Source organism: Hippichthys cyanospilos, chromosome 4 (genome assembly GCF_059441005.1).
Source record: "Hippichthys cyanospilos isolate Australia breed blue-spotted pipefish chromosome 4, RoL_Hcya_1.0, whole genome shotgun sequence".
In the NCBI taxonomy this organism is placed as follows: domain Eukaryota; kingdom Metazoa; phylum Chordata; class Actinopteri; order Syngnathiformes; family Syngnathidae; genus Hippichthys; species Hippichthys cyanospilos.
The window spans coordinates 22813123-22836477 of NC_142372.1; the positions used below are offsets into that span (position 1 = coordinate 22813123).

Here is a 23355-nt window from a genome sequence, read left to right on the forward strand (position 1 = left end):
GTCTAGATTGTAATTGACATGAAATAAAGTCTCATCGAAACACATTGCTTTTTCCACGGAGCACATTTTAACTGCAGTAAACAGTCCACTGGAAAGCTGATGCCCCCTAATTATACTCACTCCAAAGTATGGAATAGCATAGAAGCCTCCAAAAAACAAGAGTAGGAACTGTGTCTTATATACTTTGGGATCTTTTTAACCATGAAAGATAAGCAGAAGAGAGATGGAGAGGAAGATCTTACTGAACACCTGCTGATGTCATGATCACATCTCCTGGTTCATAATCAGCGCCGAGGAAAGTGCAGGGACACTCACTCCTGCAATACCACCAAAATAAACGAATGAAAGGCGCAAGTCAGCCTATGAATGCAAAAGTGAGTTTAACAACTGCCAAAAAGGGATTCCTTCAAAACAGCAATAAAACAAATCTCGCAAAATCATTCGATGGAACAATTTACTTGCCTAAGGAGTAGCAATAGTGTCACTGTCCTTCTGAAAATGTTTATTTGAACTGATGGGGGTCTCAGCGAGGTATCAACATTTTTTTGATTTTGGAAAGATCTATTGTATTGTGGTGATGCCCGTGGGTTGACGTGGTGCTGACCAAGCTTATGCTTTCCATTTTAAACCATGCGTCCTACCCACGGCCCCTCCGTCTGAGGGTCAGCGTGTTCCCGTGGCTTGGGGGGTAGGCTGCACCTGGCCCTCTGGGGTGGCCTTGGGGATGATCAGGAGGGGGTAACGTGATTTGCCGGTCTTCTCTGTCTACCTATCTGGGTGGTCAAGCTCTACAGTCCGCTTGACACACACACAGAAAAAACTAATGTGTTGACACATTTTAAAAAGGTATACAAGATCACTTAGGGTGACTGCATTAGCTTAATATTTTGGCTATAATTAGAGACCCCTGCACTTGCGTTTTGGTGAAGCCCAGAACTGGTGCTCTCCATAAAGTAAAGTGCATCCACAATTGCGCTGTGTGTGAATCTTTGGGCTTAAGGAAGGTAGGGGTTTAACGTAATACAAATCAGTACACTACATTGTTCAAGTATTTGTCTTAATGTTTCCCTGTCTTTTCCTTGTCTTTCTTCACATGGTGAAACCGCCACAGTCTATGAAAAGTTTTGGTTTCCGAAAATAGAACTGTATTAAAAGTGTTCTTTTTTTGTTTTGTTTGTTTTATGTTGTCAAAGAGTGTGAGAATGGATCCCCACACTCTTTAACACATGCTGCTTATCATTCCTGGCAAAGACCATACATAAATATGTAAACAAAATGAAGAAACATGAGACTAAGTCCATCTGTATGGGTAAATGTCACAGTGTGAATACAGTATACTATATTGACTGTAAGGCATGTAAGATGATGGGGTCACATAAAATTATTTACGTGTAAATTCACATCAGAGTTGTAAACGCTGGAACTTTGCTCACGAAAATAAAGTTAAATCATTCAAGGAAAAATGAACGATTGGCATAATTGCATCTGGCAGAATAGTTTTCACGTTTTAATTTCCGGATTAATGGTAGCAACTCCACCGGGTACCGGAGCTGTGAATTAGCATTTGCTAAACTCTATATGCTCAACATCGGTTACTGGCATTGCTTTGTAAATGGTGTTTCACCCATATCTCTCTTTTCTACTTTAGGTGCTCAAAAGCATTTACACTGACTACTCATTTACAGACGGAAGACGCAGCAAGCAGGAGCAACTGGGAGTTGAGTGGCTTGCTCAAGGAAACCTTGACATGGTCACGATGGTTGCGCAATGGTTTGGGAATCAAACCGATAGCCTCATTGTTTGGAGACCACCACACTATCATTGGTGATTAAGTGTACCTCTGTCAAATAAAGCATCAAAATGAAATCTGTTTTAAAGCTTTCATCTGACCCTTGAGGTTTTTTGGTCGTTTTTTTTTTTTTTTTTTTTTTTTAAAGTTGTTTAATATGACACAAAGAAATATCAAATTAAAGGAGCTCTCATCTATGGTAAATGGTAAGGCTTTGTGATATATGGTCCACACTTTGGCCTCTGTCTTACAAGTTCTCTCTCACTGGTTATCAGATATCTGTGTTGTCTCAAGCCTAAGTGGGACTGAAAGGGGGGTTTCACGGTCACTTCCTTGAAGTAACTCTATCACATAGTAGGTAATGCAGCATAGGGATGTAAAATCGTGGGACAGTCAAGAGCAAGTAAGCTGTATGTCTCCCATGGCAAAGCAACCTGAAATGGAGCGCCCACTATAAGCTCTCAAAAAGTCCCGTTCTCACCAAGCTCAACAGAGTGAAGTAGCAGGGATTTCTAAGGCATGCTAGCATGGCATGCTATGGTATGGTGAATGGCTGGGGTCTCGAATCTTGGTCCTCAGAATTGATATCCAGCTTCTGTTAATATTTGCTGAATATCTGACCATGTACAGAAAGAGACATTAAAAACATCCAGGAAACTGGCTCTTGAGGACCATGAGGACTGGTATGGTATGGTATGGTATGGTATGGTATGGTATGGTATGGTATGGTATGGTATGGTATGGTATGGTATGGTACTTAATCAATGTAACAACCACCATCTGGCTATTGATTTTGCATTCATGAGGGTGTTCAATATGCACAATTTTCCAGCTATTATGATGCACTGAGCACCAAGCAGTAAACTACACCATTACACTTGACTGCTAGCCTTTCCTCTGCATCCGGTCAACAGGTAACAGTGCACCATGTAGATTAAAACATGGAAAAAATGATTTCTTTGTGGAGCCATTAGTTTCAACTAACTCACAGTGATTATGTTTATTAGTGCTATTGAGATTAAATAAATTGAGATATTAATTATGTTCTGTAATTAAGAATTTTAATTCATCTTTTTGAATCTCATTTTAAAAGGTCTAAGAAAAACCCTTAACCAGAGCTTTTATTTTACGTATGGATACATTGTTTTACTGTATCAGATCAAAAGATTGATACACAGGTATAACAAAACAGTGGCTTCAGTTAAATTCTTGAACAAATCTGAACAGATGCAAGTGTAACCAATTATCTTGCTGCATTTGAGACTAGTCCCGGGTGCAAGGTGTAACCTTTGATGTCAGCCATCAGGAGGATGCTGTTAATTTTTTTCAATTGCCAAACAATTAGAAATTAGCGTTCAAATAAAACATCCTCTATGGGAAGTCCGGCTTCCCCCCACATTCTAAAAACATGCATGACGGATTGATGACGGATTGTACATACTAAATTGTCCTCAAGTGTAATTGGGTGTGTAAATGGTTGTTAGTCTCTGTGTGCCCTACCATTGTCTGGCAACAAATGCACCATCCACCTCTTTGAAAATAATTGGATGGCAATCACTGTTTTTTTTTTTTCTTTACATCTAAGCAGCAAGCTGGAGTACATGACCCATTTTAATGTCCAAACCAATAAATACGCTGAATTGTCGCTCACTTCTGGAGTTGATTAGCCAAAGATTTATCTATCAAAATCAAGCCATGATTTTGAAGTCAAGCCCTCCATGCCCTTTTTGATCTTACGGGATGAGCAAAAGCAACTTTAAAAAAAGCAAATGTAATTGCACATTTTTGATCAAAAGCACAAACTTATGTTGACGCTAGTCGAACGAACTTGGCTTTCTATGTCATTTCAAGGGTTACAGGTGATAACATTTGAAAATATGTCGTTATTTTGGAGCAATGGTTCTCAAACCTTTTGGAATCAGAGACCCCTTTTAGAAAGCCAATTTTCCAAGGACCCCCAATGCAAATATTTGCAGAAACAAATCAAAAACAATAATTTAAAATTTGTGTTATTCAATTTAAAAGTGTAACTAGTGCCCATTTTTATCCACCAATGCAGCGGTCCCCAACCTTTTTATCACCACGGACCGGTCAGCGGCTGCTGCTGGCACGTCATCATTCTCGCTATGTATGTAATATCAACAGCAGCCAGAAGCGGCGCCCAAAAAACAAAGATCAAGCACAAACGTATGAACTGTTAAACTAAATCATTTCCAGAACATTATTTTGGGTGCAGCCCACGCAGCCCGGTACCAGCTGATTCATGGACCAGTACCGGTTCATGGACCAGTGGTTGGGGACCGCTGTACCAATAGATTCAATTTGACAACAACTAAATTTGTTACTTTTTAGCTAATACTGAAGTTTAGACAAAAAAAAAAAAAAATGCAATTGCAATCGCCTCCTTATAACAAACAGGGTCAATTTTTCCCCAGACAGATTGTTGCCAATTATTCAAAAACAGCAATATAAAATAAAATGCCGGTGTAGATTTGCTGGCTTCATCGCCTCAATAGCAAGCAAGCAAGACATCGATACTTAAGTACATTAAGGACATTATTTTCCAGATGCTTAAGTAGTAAATCGAGTCTCTGTGATTAAATGTTTGGATGTAAAAATCTGTCCCTAGCATTGAATGAGTTAAATTGGTTATATTGATTGCTTTATAGCTTTGTTGAAGTAATTGTAATGTTTTGACACCATGATAAGTTTTTATATAATTGTCAATGTCTTTCACATAACATTGTTTTGATATCTGTCAGCCTGACCTGTGCACGCAGGTGTCTGTTCGCTGGTCGTAGAATAATCCATGGGGGCAGACGCAACCTTCTTCGCACTCTGCCCCACAGTGCTGCGTAGAAGAGAGTGCGGAGCAGCGACGTTGGCAGGATGACACACACACACCATACTGCATGGTGGCGGGGCAGGTGACCGCTGCAGTCAGAGAGCCATATAACATCACGGAATTTCAAGTTTTGATATTTGTAAATTATTCAGCAGACAGCTATTTTACTCTTTTTTTTTTTTTTTTGGGGGGGGGGGGGGGGGGGGGGGGGGCGAGAGCTGCTTGCAAGCAATGTATTTGCCCACAGTCATAATGATCAGTTACTCGGTCACTTCAATTCCAACTGTGCTCTCGTTTGCCTGCATCCATGCATCCTAGATGCATATTTTTTGCCAGGGACTCATACTTTCAAATCGATGTGCTTCTGCACAGCAACAGACAATGGATTGAAAGCAGTCTTCTCGCATTCTGTAAACTTTTGTGACGCACAAATATGAGTGCAATGTTTCATACTGATGTTTCTGCCGCGTTCTTGCTAAATAGATCAACAACGACATGAATATCGGTTAAGCCCCTGTTAGTCTCCTCATTCGACTTTTCTCTCAAATTAGCTAACCAGGAGGAAATCATTGTACAGAACAGAAAGCAGATGGTCCAAAAAAAAAAACATGGAAAAGCCTTGGGGCCAACACGGAGAAAGCTTGGTCCGCAGGGGTATTGAGAAGTATTAATATTTTTAATTGGACAACAGGTTTTTTTTTTTTTTTTTTACATAAAATTTTGGTACTGCAATTTCTTTTGAAATGACTATTTATCTTCTATCTTAAAATTTTGATTTCATCTTATTTTATCCTATAAATTCTATACAATTTATAGCGAGCTTCAAAGAGTAGCAATTGTCATTTTTTTGGAAAAAGGCATGTTACAAGTTGAAACTGAGTGAATGTAAAAAAAAAGAAACTGCTTCCCTGTAATTCTGTTTAGAAAAGCAGACAGAAGTTGTATGATGATTATTTGCACATCCATAGATTGAAGCAGAAATCCCTTTTGATTGAATCGAATCAATCATTTTTTTAATGAAAATTGATTTGAATTTAAAATTGATTCCCAAAATGGGAATCGAATCATGAGAATGTCAAAGACTCCAATCCTTGCTTTTGACATCAGAATAATAATCATCATCCATTTACTCTTTTATTCTGCAAAACTCGACCACATTTTTGACAACTTTATCCGCTATGTTTGTTTTGATCTCGCCAGTCACGTGTCAATTTTACTCGAGACCTCATTCTCATGATGGTGTTGTTGTCTGCAGGTTCTCGTCTGTGGTTACACTCCTCCTAAGTGCTGCAGTTTTAGTGTAGAGTTTTTAGAGAATTTAGTCGCCAGGCAGACTTCATAGCAGACCTCATGCCTGCCTGAGCTGGAGGCACTGGGCATTCGCTTAAACAGTTGAAGGCTTCTGCGCATTGTGCAATGACATATTGTGTACGGGCCCATTTTTTTGTTAGACAGCTGCAATAGCCAATTGACCCAGAAAAACGCCTTCATGAAACCTCACGTGGAACGTGACAAATGTGAACGCTCACTGCAGAAAGGCTGTGCTAGACTGATCCACCATGTTTAACGGTGGAAGTAGTTAAAAAAAAGAACAAAACATGATGCAAAAACATCTAACATTAGTGTTAGCGTACATCAAAGCCAGACCCGCAGAAGCTCTTTTTGTTAAACCCACATTGGCTGAAGAGGAGCAAAACGGAAATTGGAACGACACGACTTTCAGCATTGGCGTCCATTTCTGTTCCTCTCACTTCTGGCCAAATTGTTTGCGCTCTCGTTTGTTTGATTTCGTCCATCTGTCTGGTGACACTTTGTCCAGTCTTGCTCCCGGTTCGGTCCTATCTCATTTCCTTGTTAAAACTTCCTATTTTGAGCCACATATTTCTCAGTTCTCCTACATTTTTGGGGTCCCCGTCCTTCCTTCTCCCTACTCAACTCATGTGACAGACGTGACACTTATAATAAATTGCCATTGGTAATTTAGCGTAAAATCTTATTAAAGCTTGCCCGCTCTACGTGGACATTATAAAACTTAGCGCTTAAATAATTTAAAATTATTATTACTTATTATAAATGTTGGCATGTTGAACGATAAATTTCAATTGCTGATGCTGGTTTATTGATGTTTAAATGCTCTGAAAAATAGCCTGCGTAGCCCAGTAATGCGTACATGTGCACATGGGAGGTCCAATCACTGAAGGCCAAAGACCGCCACTGCTTTTTAGTATTGCGAGGCCCAACAGTTTCCAAAGGTAAATTAAGCACTGACTCCAAGAATTGCGAATGTATTCAAAAAGGGCCTCTTGGCAAAAAATTGATGTTAAAATGTATCCTAGAGTGCTTTTATTTAGAATGGTAAAATTAGGACCATTGTTTATGCATAACAGAATATGAACATGTCCCGTACTTACCACAGTTGTGTATGTGCGATCGGAAGTCAATGACGATGGAGAATCTGCGGCAGTGGCGAGCATAGTGAGCCAGCGCAGAGCAAAAGCAAGCTGTTCCGCATTTGCAGGTATCTGAGCGGCACTGCTGGTGAAATGGTGCTGGACTGAGGAACTCATGACAGGGGGAGAATAAATCCCGGTTCAGAATATCACACATCTCAGATGCATAGGCCACTGAACAAAAACAAAGAAGAAAGGAGGTCAGATAGTGAGAAAAGCTTGCTCAATGGGCCCTGCAGTCCGGCGGCATATACACTACCTATGCTGACGGACTGCATATGTATGCATTTTATATTGTTAGAACTGTCTATTTATTTATCTTGATTTGTTTAGTATTTAAACATGCATGTGTTGTATTCATATTTTTTTAATAAAAAATGGGGAAAATATAGGTCTACAATGTACCTTTAACCAGTTTCCCAAACAAGGTTAGTAGTACCCGTAAGGGTACGTGAGCATGTCATGTAGAGGGTATATGCAAACATTCGATCATTTCTCTGAGATCCAAAACCTGTGTCACAGCCACAGCAATATGCAATGTCCCCTCAAGTATTTCATTAAAGCTCAGAGAGAAAAAGTAACACTATTACAGTGAGTCTGAACATTATTCTTGTTCAGTGTTTTGTTCCTGATATTTAAAGCTTAAATGCGTTAAAGAAAAGTTATTTGAAAACAGTTTAATTGATTTATTAATTAATTAGCAAATGGTGTAAGAGTATGTATAACAAAGGCATCTTTGCTTATTTTGATCCATACTTTGTTTCTATTTTTTGTTTTCAAGCCAACATGTTTGTGTGTGAGTTATAAAGAAAATAAATAATCCAAGAATGAAACATTCAAATTAAAGAAACAAAACAACGATTTGCATTTGATGATACATTTTTGCTTTACATTCAACTTTTGGCAAATCATCAATGCATATGTTTGGAGTTTCTCGTGGAAAAAATGACTTTGTTTATGAACTCAAACAATGCAACAAGCTTAAAAACATTGAGAGATACACATACTGTAACAATATCCAATAATGACAATATAAAGAGAGGAAAAAGCAACTGACCGGCTTGTTGGTGTGTGTCGCAGGGGTCGAGCTGAGGCGGCATCAAGCTGGGTGTACATGCTGACGAGACTCTCCAGGCATTTCCAAACAGTAAAGGAGTGCTTTCTATCATACCAGCAGGTGACCTAATGGGGTAAAGGATTACATGGGTATTCTTTATCTGGATAACTGTAAAAGTCAGTGATGATGATCATTTAATCAAAGAAAAATGTATGCTGCTGGCATGAACTTCTATCGGTCTGCTTCCAATTTCGCTAAAAAATCTGCTCACACACTGTTCTGTTTTTATTAGGGTGAAAAACAGATTACATCTATTTCACCAGAGGACACTGACTGTGAATTAATACCAATTGAGGTTAGATATAAGTTAGTTTTTGAAAATAGAAGTATGAGTGCTGTTAGCACAAATGCAAATCTGGGAATACACATACGCTGTAAAATAAATAAATTAAATAAATTGTATATATATATATATATATATATATATATATATATATATATATATATATATATATATATATATATATATATATATATATATATATATATACATACACAGTATATATATATATATATATATATATATATATATATATATATATATATATATATATATATGCATGTGTGTGTCTGTGTGTGTCTGTCATCATTTAATAAAGTTTGTTATTCACAAAATTATTTTGTAATTTTTTTCTTCATGTTTGCCTGGAGACAAAACACTAAATTCTAAATTCCAAGTTAACCTGCAAGAGATCTACCTTTGACAATAGTGAATTAATTCTACTTTCTTTCCCGCAATATTTTGCCCTTCTGGTCCCAGACTCAGATGTATATCCTTTTACAGCTGTTAAACAACATTCGCCCTTTATGGCTGCCCATTTCCACACGGTACAGTGGGCCGCTAACAATAAATTCCTTGTTGAGGAGCTGTGTCCTGTCGGGCACTCGTGTGAGCCAAGCAGTGTGCATTACACAAAGTGTGAGAAATAAGTTCACGTTTAGAGCTGCACAAATTATGCTATAAAAGACAAATGTGCAAAATCCATTATAATCACAGGAACTGTTTGCCTTCATTGATGGGCTACAGCAATGACTGCTTATACAGTATATTCTAAATAACGCGTTCTACGTCCAGTTGTCCACACATGCATATTCAACTACCAAACTTCCGTGCTGCTTGGTATAGAAATTATTATCATTCAAAACTATAATTGAAAAATGTCTTGCTTTTTGCCATCACTCTCTTATAAGACTATACTTACAAGAAGTCATCTTGAATGTTGTCATTGAAGGTTCCACAAAGTCCCACTGTGTCATCCTTCCATTGTGCACCAGCCTGCAGGTAGAGACGAAAGTCCTTCCAGCTGTACTGCAGACGTAGGCCAAACGCCGTCTTCACTTGGAGGAACAAGGATGAGAGCTCCTGAATGTGGAAGTTATCTGAAATAAATCAAGGACGACCACATTTTTGCATATAAATAACTGCTTTTTTTACTCGGATGACTGATCAGTGCCACTGCTTATTCGCAGAGGTGGGCAACTTACATATTTTTGCTGGTCCGTCATTCGTCAGAGCCCTGCCCCTTTTTCGTCATCGTCGGTCCGTCATTTTTTCAAGTCATACTAAATTGTAATCGTCGTCAGTCTGTTGGTGTATTTTTGCCCAATCTTGCGCGACCGCAAGAGGACAGCACTTGACTTTTTTTTTTTTTTTTTTTTTACATTGACTGCAATCTGGTTACAATTTGTACTAAAAACATGCAGCAATATAGCAGATAAACCATGTCAGTTGAATTATATTTCAGTAAACAAAAAGGCGTGTGGCGAGATGACGGACATCTGGCGTGATGGCTATGCCGATGATTACAACCACGGATGACAATTACAATTCCGACATTTTTAACTTGCCATTTTTTTTTTTTAGAATTTATCATCTATCTTTAGAATTTATCATCTATCGGCGACGGACTCACAGACAGTCTGTCAGTGCTGACAAAGTGCCCTCCTCTGCCTTATTCATTACACTATCTACGCACTGGATTAGTGCCCACTGCCACATGGTACAAAACACATTCGGATGAACATTACTAATACCTCACAGAACACGTACTTGAAAGTCACATTGTTAGAAGGGGTTGAGAGAAGGATTACCGTCAGAGTAGGGCAGGGAGATACGGTACTGCCCGGCGATCAAGACCTCACCAATGCGGCTCAGTGTAATTTCCATTCTAGGATCCTCATCAATAACTAAACTCACAGACTGGATACAGGACCCGTCCAGATTCTGCGATCACAAAATGGCATGATAAAGCTCCAAATTACAAATAGCCATTCGGGCAGGAAAACACATTAAATTGCTGACATGATGTTAGTAATACAGACATGCTAACTGAAATAAAATGTCAAATATGATCTATTTGATGGGCAAAATACACAAGGTCCCAAGTGAAATTTGCAGAATCGGATTGCAAAGACTAGTCTAGAGTTCTTTGTACTGAAAAACCAAACTAAAACCAAACATTCAGTTGACTCACAGCTCCACAAGGGGCATTCTGGAGGCTGATTGTGAACTTCTTCGAGTGCTGACTCTTGGCAAGGACATATTGACACGTTGCTGGAAAGGTGTAGACACGCCCATCGAAGGACTGGAAATACATGTCGCCAGTCACAGAGCATTCGCCTGTTGGGCAAGGAAAATATTTTTTAAAATCAAGCTTTCATTTTTGGATAGCAATTAGTACTTGATGTGCATATTTTTATTCCAGAACCCTGATTGTATTAAATTGGGTAATTAGGAAAACAAATTCATGGACACCAGCGCTATGGTAATAAGATACTATTCTCTGTTTTTTGGTATGCTGGCATTGCAAAGATAATGCAAGCGATCAAGCTGTGCCTCAAATACACATATATTTTGTTTCACTTTGCAGACAACACATACCAGTAATCTCTCATGCATTTCTCTTCCGTATGTTTTTTATGTAGGTTATCACCATTTTGTCTAGAAAATAAGCTGTTAAATTCACTAACTGTTACTAATCGTTGTCGTGCGAGACCTACTCAAATAACTTACAGTCCAAATGTAGCTATTACAAGAGGGCAGAGACTGACCTGGGCAGTTGTATTCAGTGCAGTTCCACAGTCCAGCCAGGCATGTACTGATGCGTAAAGTAAAGACATTGATCATAATCAAGATTTATTTTACAAACAAGAATAAGTCCCACATGGGTCTGTCCATGATTTGTTGAGGGCACACAGGCTAATAGGATAAAGCATGGGAATTAAAAATGTCGCGCTTGGACATGCAGGGTGACACGGATGAGGGTAGTGGACCAAAAAGCAGGGAAACCGGGAGGTTGAATTGCTCAAAAACATGAAGAATTAATATAGAACTGAGGCAGGACAAACTAGAACAAAACTGTACAAAGTGACAAACCAAACTTGAAACAGAAACCAAACTCACAGGGTAACAGCGATAAGGAGGTAGCAGAACTAGGGAAAGGAATACTGCAGTGACATAGACAAAAGCATTGACAATGACCCGACAACTAACTAAACGCAAACTGGGGACTTAAAGAAACTTCACACTTAATGAGGAAAAACTAAACAGCTGGAGAGGAACAAAAAGGCAGAGGAAGCTGATTGGAAAACACGAGGCAGGCAGGAACACAAACAGGTGGAAACAAATCACCCTAATGAGGACAGAAACGATGGAAACCAAATAGGGATGAGCCACAAGAACTAACAAACCCACGTCTCGAAAAATACCCCAAAAATCCGCAAAATGAAAAACCAACCCCAACCAACAACAGAACATGACAAAAAAAAGGTCAGAATATTCCTTACCAGTTCCTGCATTCCTCTTGTATTATTTGTCCAGATGGGTAGACGACACCATGATACTCACAGGGACAGTCAGAAGGCATCACACAGCGGCCATCCTGAAAAATCAAACCTGAGCAGGAAAAATCTATGATTAGCTTCACCTCCTCCAGAAATAACGTAATACACATGGAAAGTAGATATCAAGTCACCATTGGGACAATAGCATCCATCCAGGCAGGCCAGCTTGCTATCGATGCATGTTTGCTCTTGCTTACAAGTTGCTGGACAACAGCTGATACATTCAAGGTACTGCAGACCATCAGGACACTCCTTCACTGGTTGCAATTAAACAAATAGTAAAGATTCAGACACATATACCCAAATGTGATTAAAACTGGTTTCAGCATTTCCCGGTTCTCGCCAGTTTGACAGAAAACATTTAAATGTACATTTGTAGTATGAGGCTATGTCGAGCATCCATGACTGCAAACGTCACAGAAAAATCAAAACCGTACCACACTGAGGTATCTGGCCCCTCCAGTCGTTCAAGGGATGGTCAGCATGGGCACAGGCGCGGGAGTACTCGGTGAACACTTGACATACTGCATCATCAGTGGGACCCGACCTTCAACAGAGGGTACACTGTAGGGTAAACTTTTAATGGGTTTATATTGTTATCTGATCCACAACATCAACATTTACATACTCATTCGTTTGATACGTTCGTTTAAAATTGAGTGAATATCGGTTGTGGGGATTTCGATGGTTTGTGTTCTCTGACTCTGAGGGACGTTCACAGTACTTTGAAACACGAGTTAGACAATTATACACAGAAGCTCTTGGAGTTTAGACAATTGTAGTGAACCTGAAAATGACAAATGCAACTTATTATAACTGGCAGATTTATTTTCGTTTTCCTTACAAGCAGATATCATTGAAGCAGCTGGCCATGTAGGACAACGGGCTGACAAAGTCATGGCATCTTCGGAATGGTGGCTCCAGCAGCATTAAACAAATTTCCTCTACTTTCTGATGGAAAGAACAGCAAATGGATTATCTTTATAGCACCGATGGAGCACACCATAAAACTGCACTCGAAAAACAATTAGGAGTAAAGATAACAGAGTTATTGTTCAAAAAAGGACCAACTTGGATCAATTTGACTCAACTTTTTAGGTCGATTGGAGGGTTTTTTTGTTGTTTTTTTTAGGTTGTCTTGTCCAAAGGTTTGTTTGCCAGGCTGGCAAACAGCTTCTACCCACAGGCCATCCGGATTCTGAACAAATCCCTCACGCACTAATCTGCCTCATCACTAGTCCCCTTAACGCATGCACACATGCACCTTACAACCCTGCACAGTGCAGGAAATTGGCTAGATACATAATATTTTGCACTCCATCATATTTTGCACTACATATTATCTTCCTCATATGTATACAGTTTCCTCCACTCAGTCTACGTAATACAGTATGCTAAAAATGTAAGTCCATTCATTTATCAGTGGTTCATTATTACTGCCATTATTGCTTTGTTACTGTTTTTGTTGTGAGTTATTGGTTGGTTTTTATTCCCTTTATATTATTTGCTCGATTGTGGAATGTAGTCTGCTCGGGGAGTGAACAGAACAAGAATTTTCTTTGTGTGGTATTATTATGCACATGACAATAAAACTCTTGAATCTTCAGTCTTGATTCTTGTGAAAAACAATGCAGAATGTTTAACTGACACAAATATTGGGTTGGTCCTATTTTGCCCCATTTATTAGTGGACCCATGTATTAGTGGTTCATTATAACTGCCATTACTGCTCTTTCACTGTTTTGTTGTTGTTTTTTTTCTTTTTTCTTTTATTGCCTACCTTATTATTTGCTCGATTATGGAATGTAGTCTGTTCGGGGGAGTGAACAGAATAAGAATTTCATTGTGAGGTATGACTATGCATATGACAATAAAACTCTTGAATCTTGAGTCTTGTGAAAAACAATGCAGAATGTTGGGTCTAACTGGTCCTTTTTATTACACCCCCCCCCCCTCTGCCTAAATAAATAAATGAACAATGTGCTTCATGGATAAGAAAATAAATCTATCTATCATCTTGATGAGCATGTCAATTGCACTTCACGATTGTAGGGAGGCACGTTTGTAATGCAACACATATTTCAGAAAATGTGTTTTTTTTTTTTTTTTTTGTCATGGATGCATCTATGCCAGAGACTCTTACCAACAAGAGATTGACATCAACATCTGTGCAAGGTGAGGGGAACCTTGAAGGCACCAAGGAGCATGGGGCCTGGAAGGGCACTGTCTCTGCCCAGCTGTTTCCAAACAATTCTATTTCATGAGTAAGGACACCTGCAAGAGACACATGAGTTGCATAAGTTTGCTGATCATGATTTTCAAGCAAAAGCAAACTTACCATAGCTGGCCCTGAGGTCATCCTGCACATCTGCATTGAAGTTCCCACATAGGCCACATGTCCTGCCCACATATTCTGGGCTGACTTTAATGTAGATTGAGCCACTGTGTCCCTCCCAGGCCAGCGTCAAGCCTTGTGTCTGAGTCACTAACACATACTCTGAGATCTGCTCAAGATGCAGGTCATTGATGCGATGCGGAAGCTGCAAACTGGATTTTTTTTGTGTGTGTGTAAAATACAAAAGTAATCAATTTAAATATAAAGTGACACATGCAGTTTTCCTTTTCAAAAAGGTTTTGACACAATGTAGCAGACATGATGACCACTTGGATCACTGCTGCCTTACTATAAAACACTTTTTTTTAATCATTTACATGTATGAAGCTGAAAAATAATTCACACTACATCTTGTTTCTACTCCTAACCTTTGCCCTTTGAATGTCACTTCAGTGGCGTACAACCGGATCTCACCCTCCCATGGAAGAAAGAGACTGACTGAGCGCTGGCAACTGTAAGGCTCTGAGCCGCAGCCTGCGTCATTGTGCACCTGCAGACAGAAGAATGCTTGGAGACATAAAAACGTCTCATTTAACCCTTGAACTTTTTTTTTGGTTTGTTTTGTAATATTGCCTGCTTTATTATTTGCTTGATTATGGAATGCAGTCTGCTCCGAGAAGTGAAAAGAATAAGAATTCCGGTGTGTAGTATTACTATGCATATGCATAAACTCTTGAATCTTAAATCTTGAATCTTACAGGGCACAGTCGGAATCTAAATAGGCAAAATGGCCAAATGTGTTTGTAACAGCCATTGCTTGATTTCTAACATACCCCGGAATTTCTATAAAATCCAGAAATTTTTTCCTGCTTCTTAAAAATAGTTTTTAAGAATAGTTTTTAAATAATTTTTAAATAACTTAAAAATAGAAAAATGTGTGCCTCACCGTGCCTGATAAAGGTCGTTTTTGCCGGTTTAGATTATTGGCCGAAAGCCAATAGTCTATTTTAACTCTTTACTGTGCTCAGTAAAGGGTTAAAAAAAAAAAAAACATACACTTGAACAATGATAACATTCTATCAACTTTTGCTTTATTTACATGTATCCATCTTCAGTTAAGGATTTATTACGATGTTATTATTTCATAAATTGGGCCTGTCAGTATCTCAAGCGAAACATCAGAAGAACCCGAAGAACACTCATGGCAATTTGAAACTCAATGTAATTGTATACCAAACTTGTAAACTCACAAGTTCAAAATGAGCAAATTAAACAAAAACTGTAGGTGGCCATTGAAAATGTCTTACTACCCTTCTCATTTAGTAAACACAGTTGTAAAATATTGGTCCTGCAAGCGAGCAAAACATGTGTAAAAACATACAAACAAATACAGTATGTCTTTGGCAGAGAGTCTTTGGCAAGGTACATGGGAAAGCGGAAAAGACTAATGAGTTAAGTGCCTACAAATCCTTTCTATAGCTGAAAAAGCAACATATTCATTTACATAAAAATGATAAATGGTGCAAATTAAAAAAAAAAAGGTTGCAAACCACTGCTCTAAATAAAGGGGGACTGTGAATGGTTTCATGTCTATGTGGCGAGTCTGTGATTGAATGGTGATTAGCGGGGTTGGCTGGAATAAAATTCCAGCGTCTACCTTCATTGTGGTAGCTAATTTGATTATTTATCAAAAAAAATAGATAGACTAAGAAAATGACAGTCGTCAACTCACCTGGACAACAATGCTGGCCTGAGTGGTTTCCTCACAATCTTTCAGCAGTGTATACGTGCATCGGCCCGGGAAGTAGAAGTAGAGGCCGTCAAAGGTCTCAAAGTTGTATTGACCCCAAGTCCTGCATGTCATCTCCCTCTCAAATCCAAGATTTGGAACTGAGAACATGAACCAGCAAATTACGTATAAATGTTCCAGTCAAGGTTGAAATAGGACATTTTACACTGAAGAAGAGAAAAGCTGGAAAAATAGTTTGTCAATGCCCAAGACAGTGAGGTTGTTCGGACTAATTATCTAAAATGTTCAGAATTCCACTTAAATAATGTTGTGTGTTTATTTTTATTTGAAAAACCTGCATAGACCAATCCTGGGATGAATCCCACCACTGTAGAGAATTGAGCGCACAAACATGAGTACCTTACTTCAGTGGTCCCCAACCCCCTGTCCGCGGACCGGTACCGGTCCTTGGATCAACTGGTACCGGGCCGCGTGGGTTGCACCCGAAATAATGTTTTGGAGATGAGTTAGTTTACTTCCAGTTCATACGTTTGTGCTTGATCTTTGTTTTTTTTAGCGCCGCCTCTGGCCGCTGTTGACATTACATACATAGTGAGAAGGACGATGTAGTTTTTAAAGAAGCCATGATATGATTTGACTTATTGCGCATATAAACATAATACAAAGCACTTGATAGGTCCTACACCTTGTTTTTGCTAAATTATTACATAATAAGTAATAACAAGTAAATGACAATAAATGACAATAAGTAAATGACATATTGTAAAATAATGTAATCTGTCCTAAATAAAAAAAAAAAACAGAAATACTCACCCCTCATATGTCACAATGTTCTACAGAATATCAAGTTTCATACATGATTCATGTATTTAAACATTTTTTAAACCTTTCTTTGAAAATAGTATAGGATTCACGTTTTTTCAGATTGATTCCATAACTATTCCATAAATTAACACCTAGCATTAGCATTTAGCATTAACAGAGACATATTTGCTTTTCTTGGTTTTTGTCTTGGATCTTTTAAAATCACTTGTGTCCCTCAGACCATAACATCCTCTCTTTTTCAAAAAAAAAAAAAAAAAAACACTGAATGCTGTGGCAGAGTTAATTGTCGTATGCTTCATACATTGTGCTGTTTTGAATTGAACCAAGTCAAAAAAAAATGTAAGCATGTTTCATTTAATGAATTAGTGGGTTTTATATATTTTGAATGGCTGATAATTCATATACAGTACAATTATTTTTGTATATTGAAGACAAACAGAGTTTATTTCTTAGTGTTTGTGTTTCTTCTCTCTCGATCCCTTGCTGTTAGCAAGCAAAATGTGGGTTCTTTCATGTTGGGTTGCATGATTGAATACCCACATATTTTGCATCTGAGCAAATGTGTTTGATCAGCGACTTGACTAAAAATTATCAAACAAAACATCCCAGTCATACCATGGCTGCAGATTTTTTTTTAAATTCCATTGAAGGCATACCTGTCTGACACCTGTGTCCAGTGGCCTGAAATAGGCTGCAGTCACAGGACTTTGACTGAGTGCACCAACCGCCGTTCAGGCATCGAAATGAACACGTCTCTACAAAAAGGCAAAAAAGTAGTTACGGTACATTGTCGCTCAGGAACACGGGAGGAAGCTCTACCACCCGGTATGGGGAGAGCAGGAAAAAGCCAGACAGGAAGGCTCGGGCAGGGATTCCACATTTTTAACCATTATTCTACAGTGCTGCTGATATGCAGTAAAGCCTCAAAATTGTCAAATTCCAAGGACTCCATCTACACTTTAGAACAAAGCACCAATTAAAAATTACCAGTCACTGAATAGACCACCAAACAATGGCTCTTCTTAGGCCCATCTGCTCGGTGAGCTCATAGCATTTGTGAGCGCTCAGCCAGATCACACACACAAGTACAGGTATCAAACAGTGGGATTAATTAGGAAGTTAAAGGCTGTTTTCCTTTTGTTCACGAAAAGGTGTAAAACAGAGTCAATGTATTATGGTATCAAGCCACATTTAAACACAGATTGGAATGACAGACAACATCTGTACTCCACCATTTAGAATATTCGTGAAATTGTCATGCATAAATTGGGACAGGAAGAAGCCCACAATAGCAAAACCAAGTGAGAATTGCAGATTGCATAATTTGACTGTGAAATTTATATAAGTAAACATGTACCTGAAATCGTATGAAACCTTAAAGCTTCTTTCGCCTTTCTGGTGAAAACGGAAGCATTAATTGGATGTTCATCATGCGAGAAGATTCTGCTTGCAGAGTTTCCTGTTTTATTCAGAGATTCGGGATAGGTGGTCATCGTGTCTGATGTTTGTGAGGTATTTCTGAATTGGTCGGCTGTTTTGTGAGAAGTTAGAGAAGCTACAGTTTGGTTGACTTGGAACGGACTTGCTGTGGATTGGCTGGAGGATGGCTGACTTGCATGAACCATTGTTTGAGTAGATGAGGGAACTGAGGATTTTCTGGATAGTATCGTATGTGAAGATTTTGTAGTGCCATCTAATTGACTGGCTGAGGCTGCAGTGGTTGCTGATTGGCTGTTGAGCACTGTCTGCGTTGCAGATGGCTTAGACATCGCTGAGGGGGTTGAGGATTGTTTGGATGGTGTTGTTCTATTTGGTGATTGGATGAGAGATATTGTGGCTGCTTCTAATTGCTTAGAATGTCCCGTTCTTGGTGGCATTGAAGCAATGGGTACAATTGTTGAAGATTTTGTCAAGTTGGAGTCCAGTCTTCTTTGTGAGATGAAAGACGTCTTCAACAAGTAATTGGCGGTCGTCTCGTTTTGACTGACCAGAGATTCCATGGAGGATGATATGTTGGCAACAAATGGTACGTCTGTTGATTGAAATTCCTAAAAGACAGGAGAGGGACACTCTATTGGTATTTTGTTCAACGAACGTAACCAATCCACTTCGAAAAATGTAACCAGATTCAAAGGGCCAACTAGGGGTCATGGATTTCATAGAAATTCCTGCATTTGCATATGGAGATGCAATATGCAAGAAAATGTAACTATCAAGGCAAGACCAGGACAGGGGTCCTAGGTCCTAGGGGTCCTAAGTTATTAGGATTCTGCGAAGCATGCTGATGAGCTAATCGTTTTAATCGGGTGTGTTGCTTGAAATGAAACATCCGAAACATACTGGATCGGGCTCTTAAAGGGACAGTGTGTAAGATTTAGACCCTCATTACGGACAGCAGGCGGTGCTGCAGGTGCAGGTGACGACAAGCAGCAATAGAGAATGGATGGATGGATGGATAGATGGATGGATGGATGGATGGATGGATGGATGGATGGATGGATGGATGGATGGATGGATGGATGGATGGATGGATGGATGGATGGATGGATGGATGGATGGATGGATAGTTATTGGGACTTTCCCTGAACTTTGCTCGAGCTTCCAATTTATGGAGCTATAACATCAAACCTGTCACTTTGAACTGCCCTTGAGTACCAGGATAAAAATTGCTCCTGGGTGTAACATCAGTGTGTACCAGTTTGTCTACAAAGCAATAATCTACCACTAATCACTCTGAGTGAATTAAATTCAGACTGTTTTCCAAAAAAAAAAAAAAAATGCAAATTGTCAAAGATTTTCATGGAAAGTTGCAGAAAATGATCTTACGGTAAATAATTTTCTTCAGCAAGCATAACAAAAGAAACTTCCAAACTTGAGGCTCTGGGGATACCTGAGCTCTCAAGCCAAGGCTTTCTTCCCAAACAGCAGGAACAAAGCAGATGGCAAATGGGAGTATTGAAGGATCTGGGGGTTCGCTATACAAGTAATTATTCATCAAAGGTCAGCAACAGAACCTGAGCATGAAACAAAACTGGCCACAGTGCAGCTGACCCAAATGTTGAATATTGAACAACCTAACGACAAAGGGTTTGCTGATCTAATCTGAAATAGATCTACTCTCTTTATTTGTGTGCCTTTGACTTGTGACCTGCGCTATAATCGCTTTGTTCTTTTTTATAGCTCTGTAGTTTGGACCGGATTCTCACGCCTTTCTCGGTCAAAGGACAATTGGATAAAAGCAACAACCAAATTGAGGCTGATGGAAGTACTGATAGATGATAGTGAAATAACAGAAGAGCTTCTGTATATTTCTACTGGGAATATCTCTCAGTTGTTCCGACGGATCAAATATTAGTTCTTTTTTTTGTTTGTTTGTTTTACTGAGCAAGTTCCCAGAAACATACTTTCGGTGTAAGAATTTAATAAGGTGTGTGTGTAATAACTGTTCGGGTTCCTTCACCTTAAGTGTTTGCCTCATTTTTACTATTCAAAATGAGATGATGGAGTCTACATATTTATTGAATGGAATAAATCCTATCAAAGGAAACTTGAACATTTGTTGTTGTTTTTTTGTTTTTTTTAGAACTGAGAAGACTATGAGTAAACTAATAAAAAAAAGTAACATAATTCAAAATACGCCATCATATTTATACTTTGGATTTAATATGTTTGAAAAAACACCCGAATCAATGAAATAAGTTAAAAAGTGATATGGGAGCTATGCTTGCCAAGAGATTTGTTACAGTATTCTCTCTTGACTTGCGCTTTAGTCAAAATATTTCAGCGGAATCCCAGCAAGTCCATCAGGAAGGATGGTGAATGTTGCAGCCTACCTGCCTTCCCTGGGAAGTGGTGTCCCATTTCTGCTGCTTTATCCTGGTACTGTTGCTGTTACGGAAAAGAACAAGGGCAGGTTTGTTACTGCTGCTGCTGCTTTCCCTGTTGATCTCCCATCAGGCGAAATACCATGAAACCAAACTGTCAATCGAGGGAATAATCGACATCTGCCTGATTTCTCCCACAACACCACGTCAAAATTGTTTCAGTTGTCATCTGACCAAATAAATAATAAGCAAAGTCTTTATGTATTCTTTGGAAGAAAAATGAAGGCAAGCAGCAATTTACCAGTTTAGCATCTTAAGTGAAAAATAAAAACTAACTTCTAAGTTCAACTTTTGTTGACTTTCAGAACACCGCCGTCGATTTAAAAAAAAGTATGCATCAGAATATTTTTAAATGGAAAATAATGCAAATTACATTGACGAATGTAAAGAAAAACATTTCAATTTAACTTACTTATATAATTCATCTGAGTTAGAATTGTCCACGTCCACATCATTCCTTGATAGCTGTGCTAAAATCAAAGTAAATTAAGATTGATGAGTGATTATATTACCTATAGACACAGGATGTTAAAGCAGATACTCAGCATTTAACCACCTATTTTTTTCCTTCTTGTACTGACAGCACATTAAAGTTATTTCACCATTTTATCAACAAGACTCACCTTGATAAATTAAGGTAAAATAGAAAACTAAAAAGAACAAAAGACGACTTTGCCATCTAAATCCTAAGTAGGGATCCATTCGTGTTTTGTAGATCCTAAGTCAGTCGGGTTTTGACATCACCACCTTGTGAAAACCTTCCAGCCGCACTCCCGCCGCTGCCGCTTCTGCTCCATTCGGCTCATCCTCGAGGTACTTGGCGTGCACCTGAAGACCTGGTCCACTTGCTCATTAGCATAAAATATGCAAAGGTGGGTGAGTTGGTGGGCTGGGTTTTCCAGTGAGCTTTTCCAAGCCCCTCCAATCTTCCGTAGAGAAGCTAAGCAAATTCTGTCATTGTGACTGTCAATGTCAAAACAATAATAAATTTGTTTCATAATTCCATCTAGGTATTTTAGTCCATATCTTATGTGGACTTGTTATTGTATCATTTGATGACCCAGTAAAAGATCGGGAGTCATTTAAAAAAAAAAAAAAATGGAAAAAATGAACTAAATATAAATACTGCAGTCTGTTTTGCAAGACAGAATAAAAATGACAAAGTGTCCATTTTGTTGGACTACTGCTATTCTTTGAAGCTAGCTATAAATTGTGTAGCTTTTAGGTTATAAAATACAATGAAACAAAAATTGTCACAAAGCTATCTGTCACGAAGCTATTGGCCTGGCCACTCATTGCCCAACACATCACACCGGCTCATCCCTCCTGCCAATCAGCCCTGAACAGCGTCGGCTGCCACCTATCCACCGCCCAGTATAAAGCCCGGCCTTTTCCATTCACCAGTATATAACCCGGCCTTTTCCATTCACCAGTATAAAGCCCGGCCTTTTCCATCCACAATCTGCCAGATTGTCTCCATGCGTCCAGCAAGAGCCTTCCAGCAATACTTTCGACCATATCCTTGACCATCCAAACATCCCTCTTATCCTGGGCCGTCCCTGGCTCTGTCGCCACAACCGCTGGGGACCTTCATGTCATCTTTTCTGCCTCCATCAAGCCTCCGTCCCTGCACCCCGCGTCGCTCCACCAGCCCCAGCGGACATTGCAGGTGTCCCCTTCGAATATCTTGACATCAGTCAATTCTCAGTCAAGTCCACCGGCCATACGATTGAGCAACCGACCTGCTACCTGGAGCGATACCCCCTGGGGGCCGCCTTTACTCCTTTTCTGGACTGGAGCAGCAAGCGATGGAGGGTACATAAACGACTCCTTAGAGGCAGGCATCATTCACTCTTCGTCCTTTCCTGTGGGCGCAAGATTCTTTTTTGTGAACAAGAATGGAAGACAGCATTTAACACTCCCGTGGGGGATTACGAATATATGGTAATGCCCTTTGGACTTATGAATGCCCCCGCAATGTTCTAAGCCCTCATCAATGATGTTCTGTGAGACATGTTGGACCGATATGTCTATGTATATTTGGATGATATCTTGGACGCAAGAGGAGCACGTGCAGCATGTTCGCTCCGTCTTACAACGCCTGCTGGAGAACTCCCTGTACGTTAAAGCTAAAAAATGTGAGTTCCAGTCCGCCTCGGTTTCCTTCCTGGGGTACATCATTTACTAAACAAAATTGGCATGGACCCAGCTAAGGTCTCAGCAGTCACCTCATGGCCAGTACCAGACACCGGAAAACAGCTACAACGGTTCCTTGGCTTTGCAAATTTCTACAGGAGGTTCATCAGGAATTACAGCACCATAGCCCGGCCTCTCACGTCTCTAACCAGCGTCAAAACAAGGTGCCAATGGACACCCGCGGCCGAGGAGGCCTTCCAGGCCCTCAAGAATCACTTCACGTCAGCCCCCATTCTCGTGATGCCTGACAGAGAACTGCAATTTGTGGTAGAGGTGGATGCTTCGGAAGTTGGGATTGGAGCTGTTCTTTCTCAGCGGTCTG

The 23355-nt window shown here is 39.5% G+C and overlaps 1 protein-coding gene across 1 annotated transcript in view; it reads right to left on the reverse strand.

Moving 5' to 3' along the window:
- Positions 1-21539, reverse strand: part of otog (otogelin) — a 60209-nt gene extending 38670 nt beyond the window's left edge. Inside the window, exons 1-21 of the mRNA XM_088413063.1 lie at positions 21461-21539; positions 21250-21307; positions 20787-20841; positions 18311-19001; positions 17610-17708; positions 16111-16268; positions 14807-14928; positions 14382-14590; positions 14187-14317; positions 12889-12995; positions 12482-12591; positions 12176-12301; positions 11988-12096; positions 11253-11299; positions 10676-10821; positions 10293-10425; positions 9404-9581; positions 8142-8266; positions 7046-7258; positions 4558-4723; positions 243-317 (exon numbers count right to left, since the gene is read on the reverse strand). Coding sequence (XP_088269189.1) covers positions 243-317; positions 4558-4723; positions 7046-7258; positions 8142-8266; positions 9404-9581; positions 10293-10425; positions 10676-10821; positions 11253-11299; positions 11988-12096; positions 12176-12301; positions 12482-12591; positions 12889-12995; positions 14187-14317; positions 14382-14590; positions 14807-14928; positions 16111-16268; positions 17610-17708; positions 18311-19001; positions 20787-20841; positions 21250-21307; positions 21461-21539 — 3137 coding nt within the window. The remainder of the gene's footprint in view (positions 1-242; positions 318-4557; positions 4724-7045; positions 7259-8141; positions 8267-9403; positions 9582-10292; positions 10426-10675; positions 10822-11252; positions 11300-11987; positions 12097-12175; positions 12302-12481; positions 12592-12888; positions 12996-14186; positions 14318-14381; positions 14591-14806; positions 14929-16110; positions 16269-17609; positions 17709-18310; positions 19002-20786; positions 20842-21249; positions 21308-21460) is intronic.
- Between the last annotated feature and the right edge of the window lie 1816 nt (positions 21540-23355).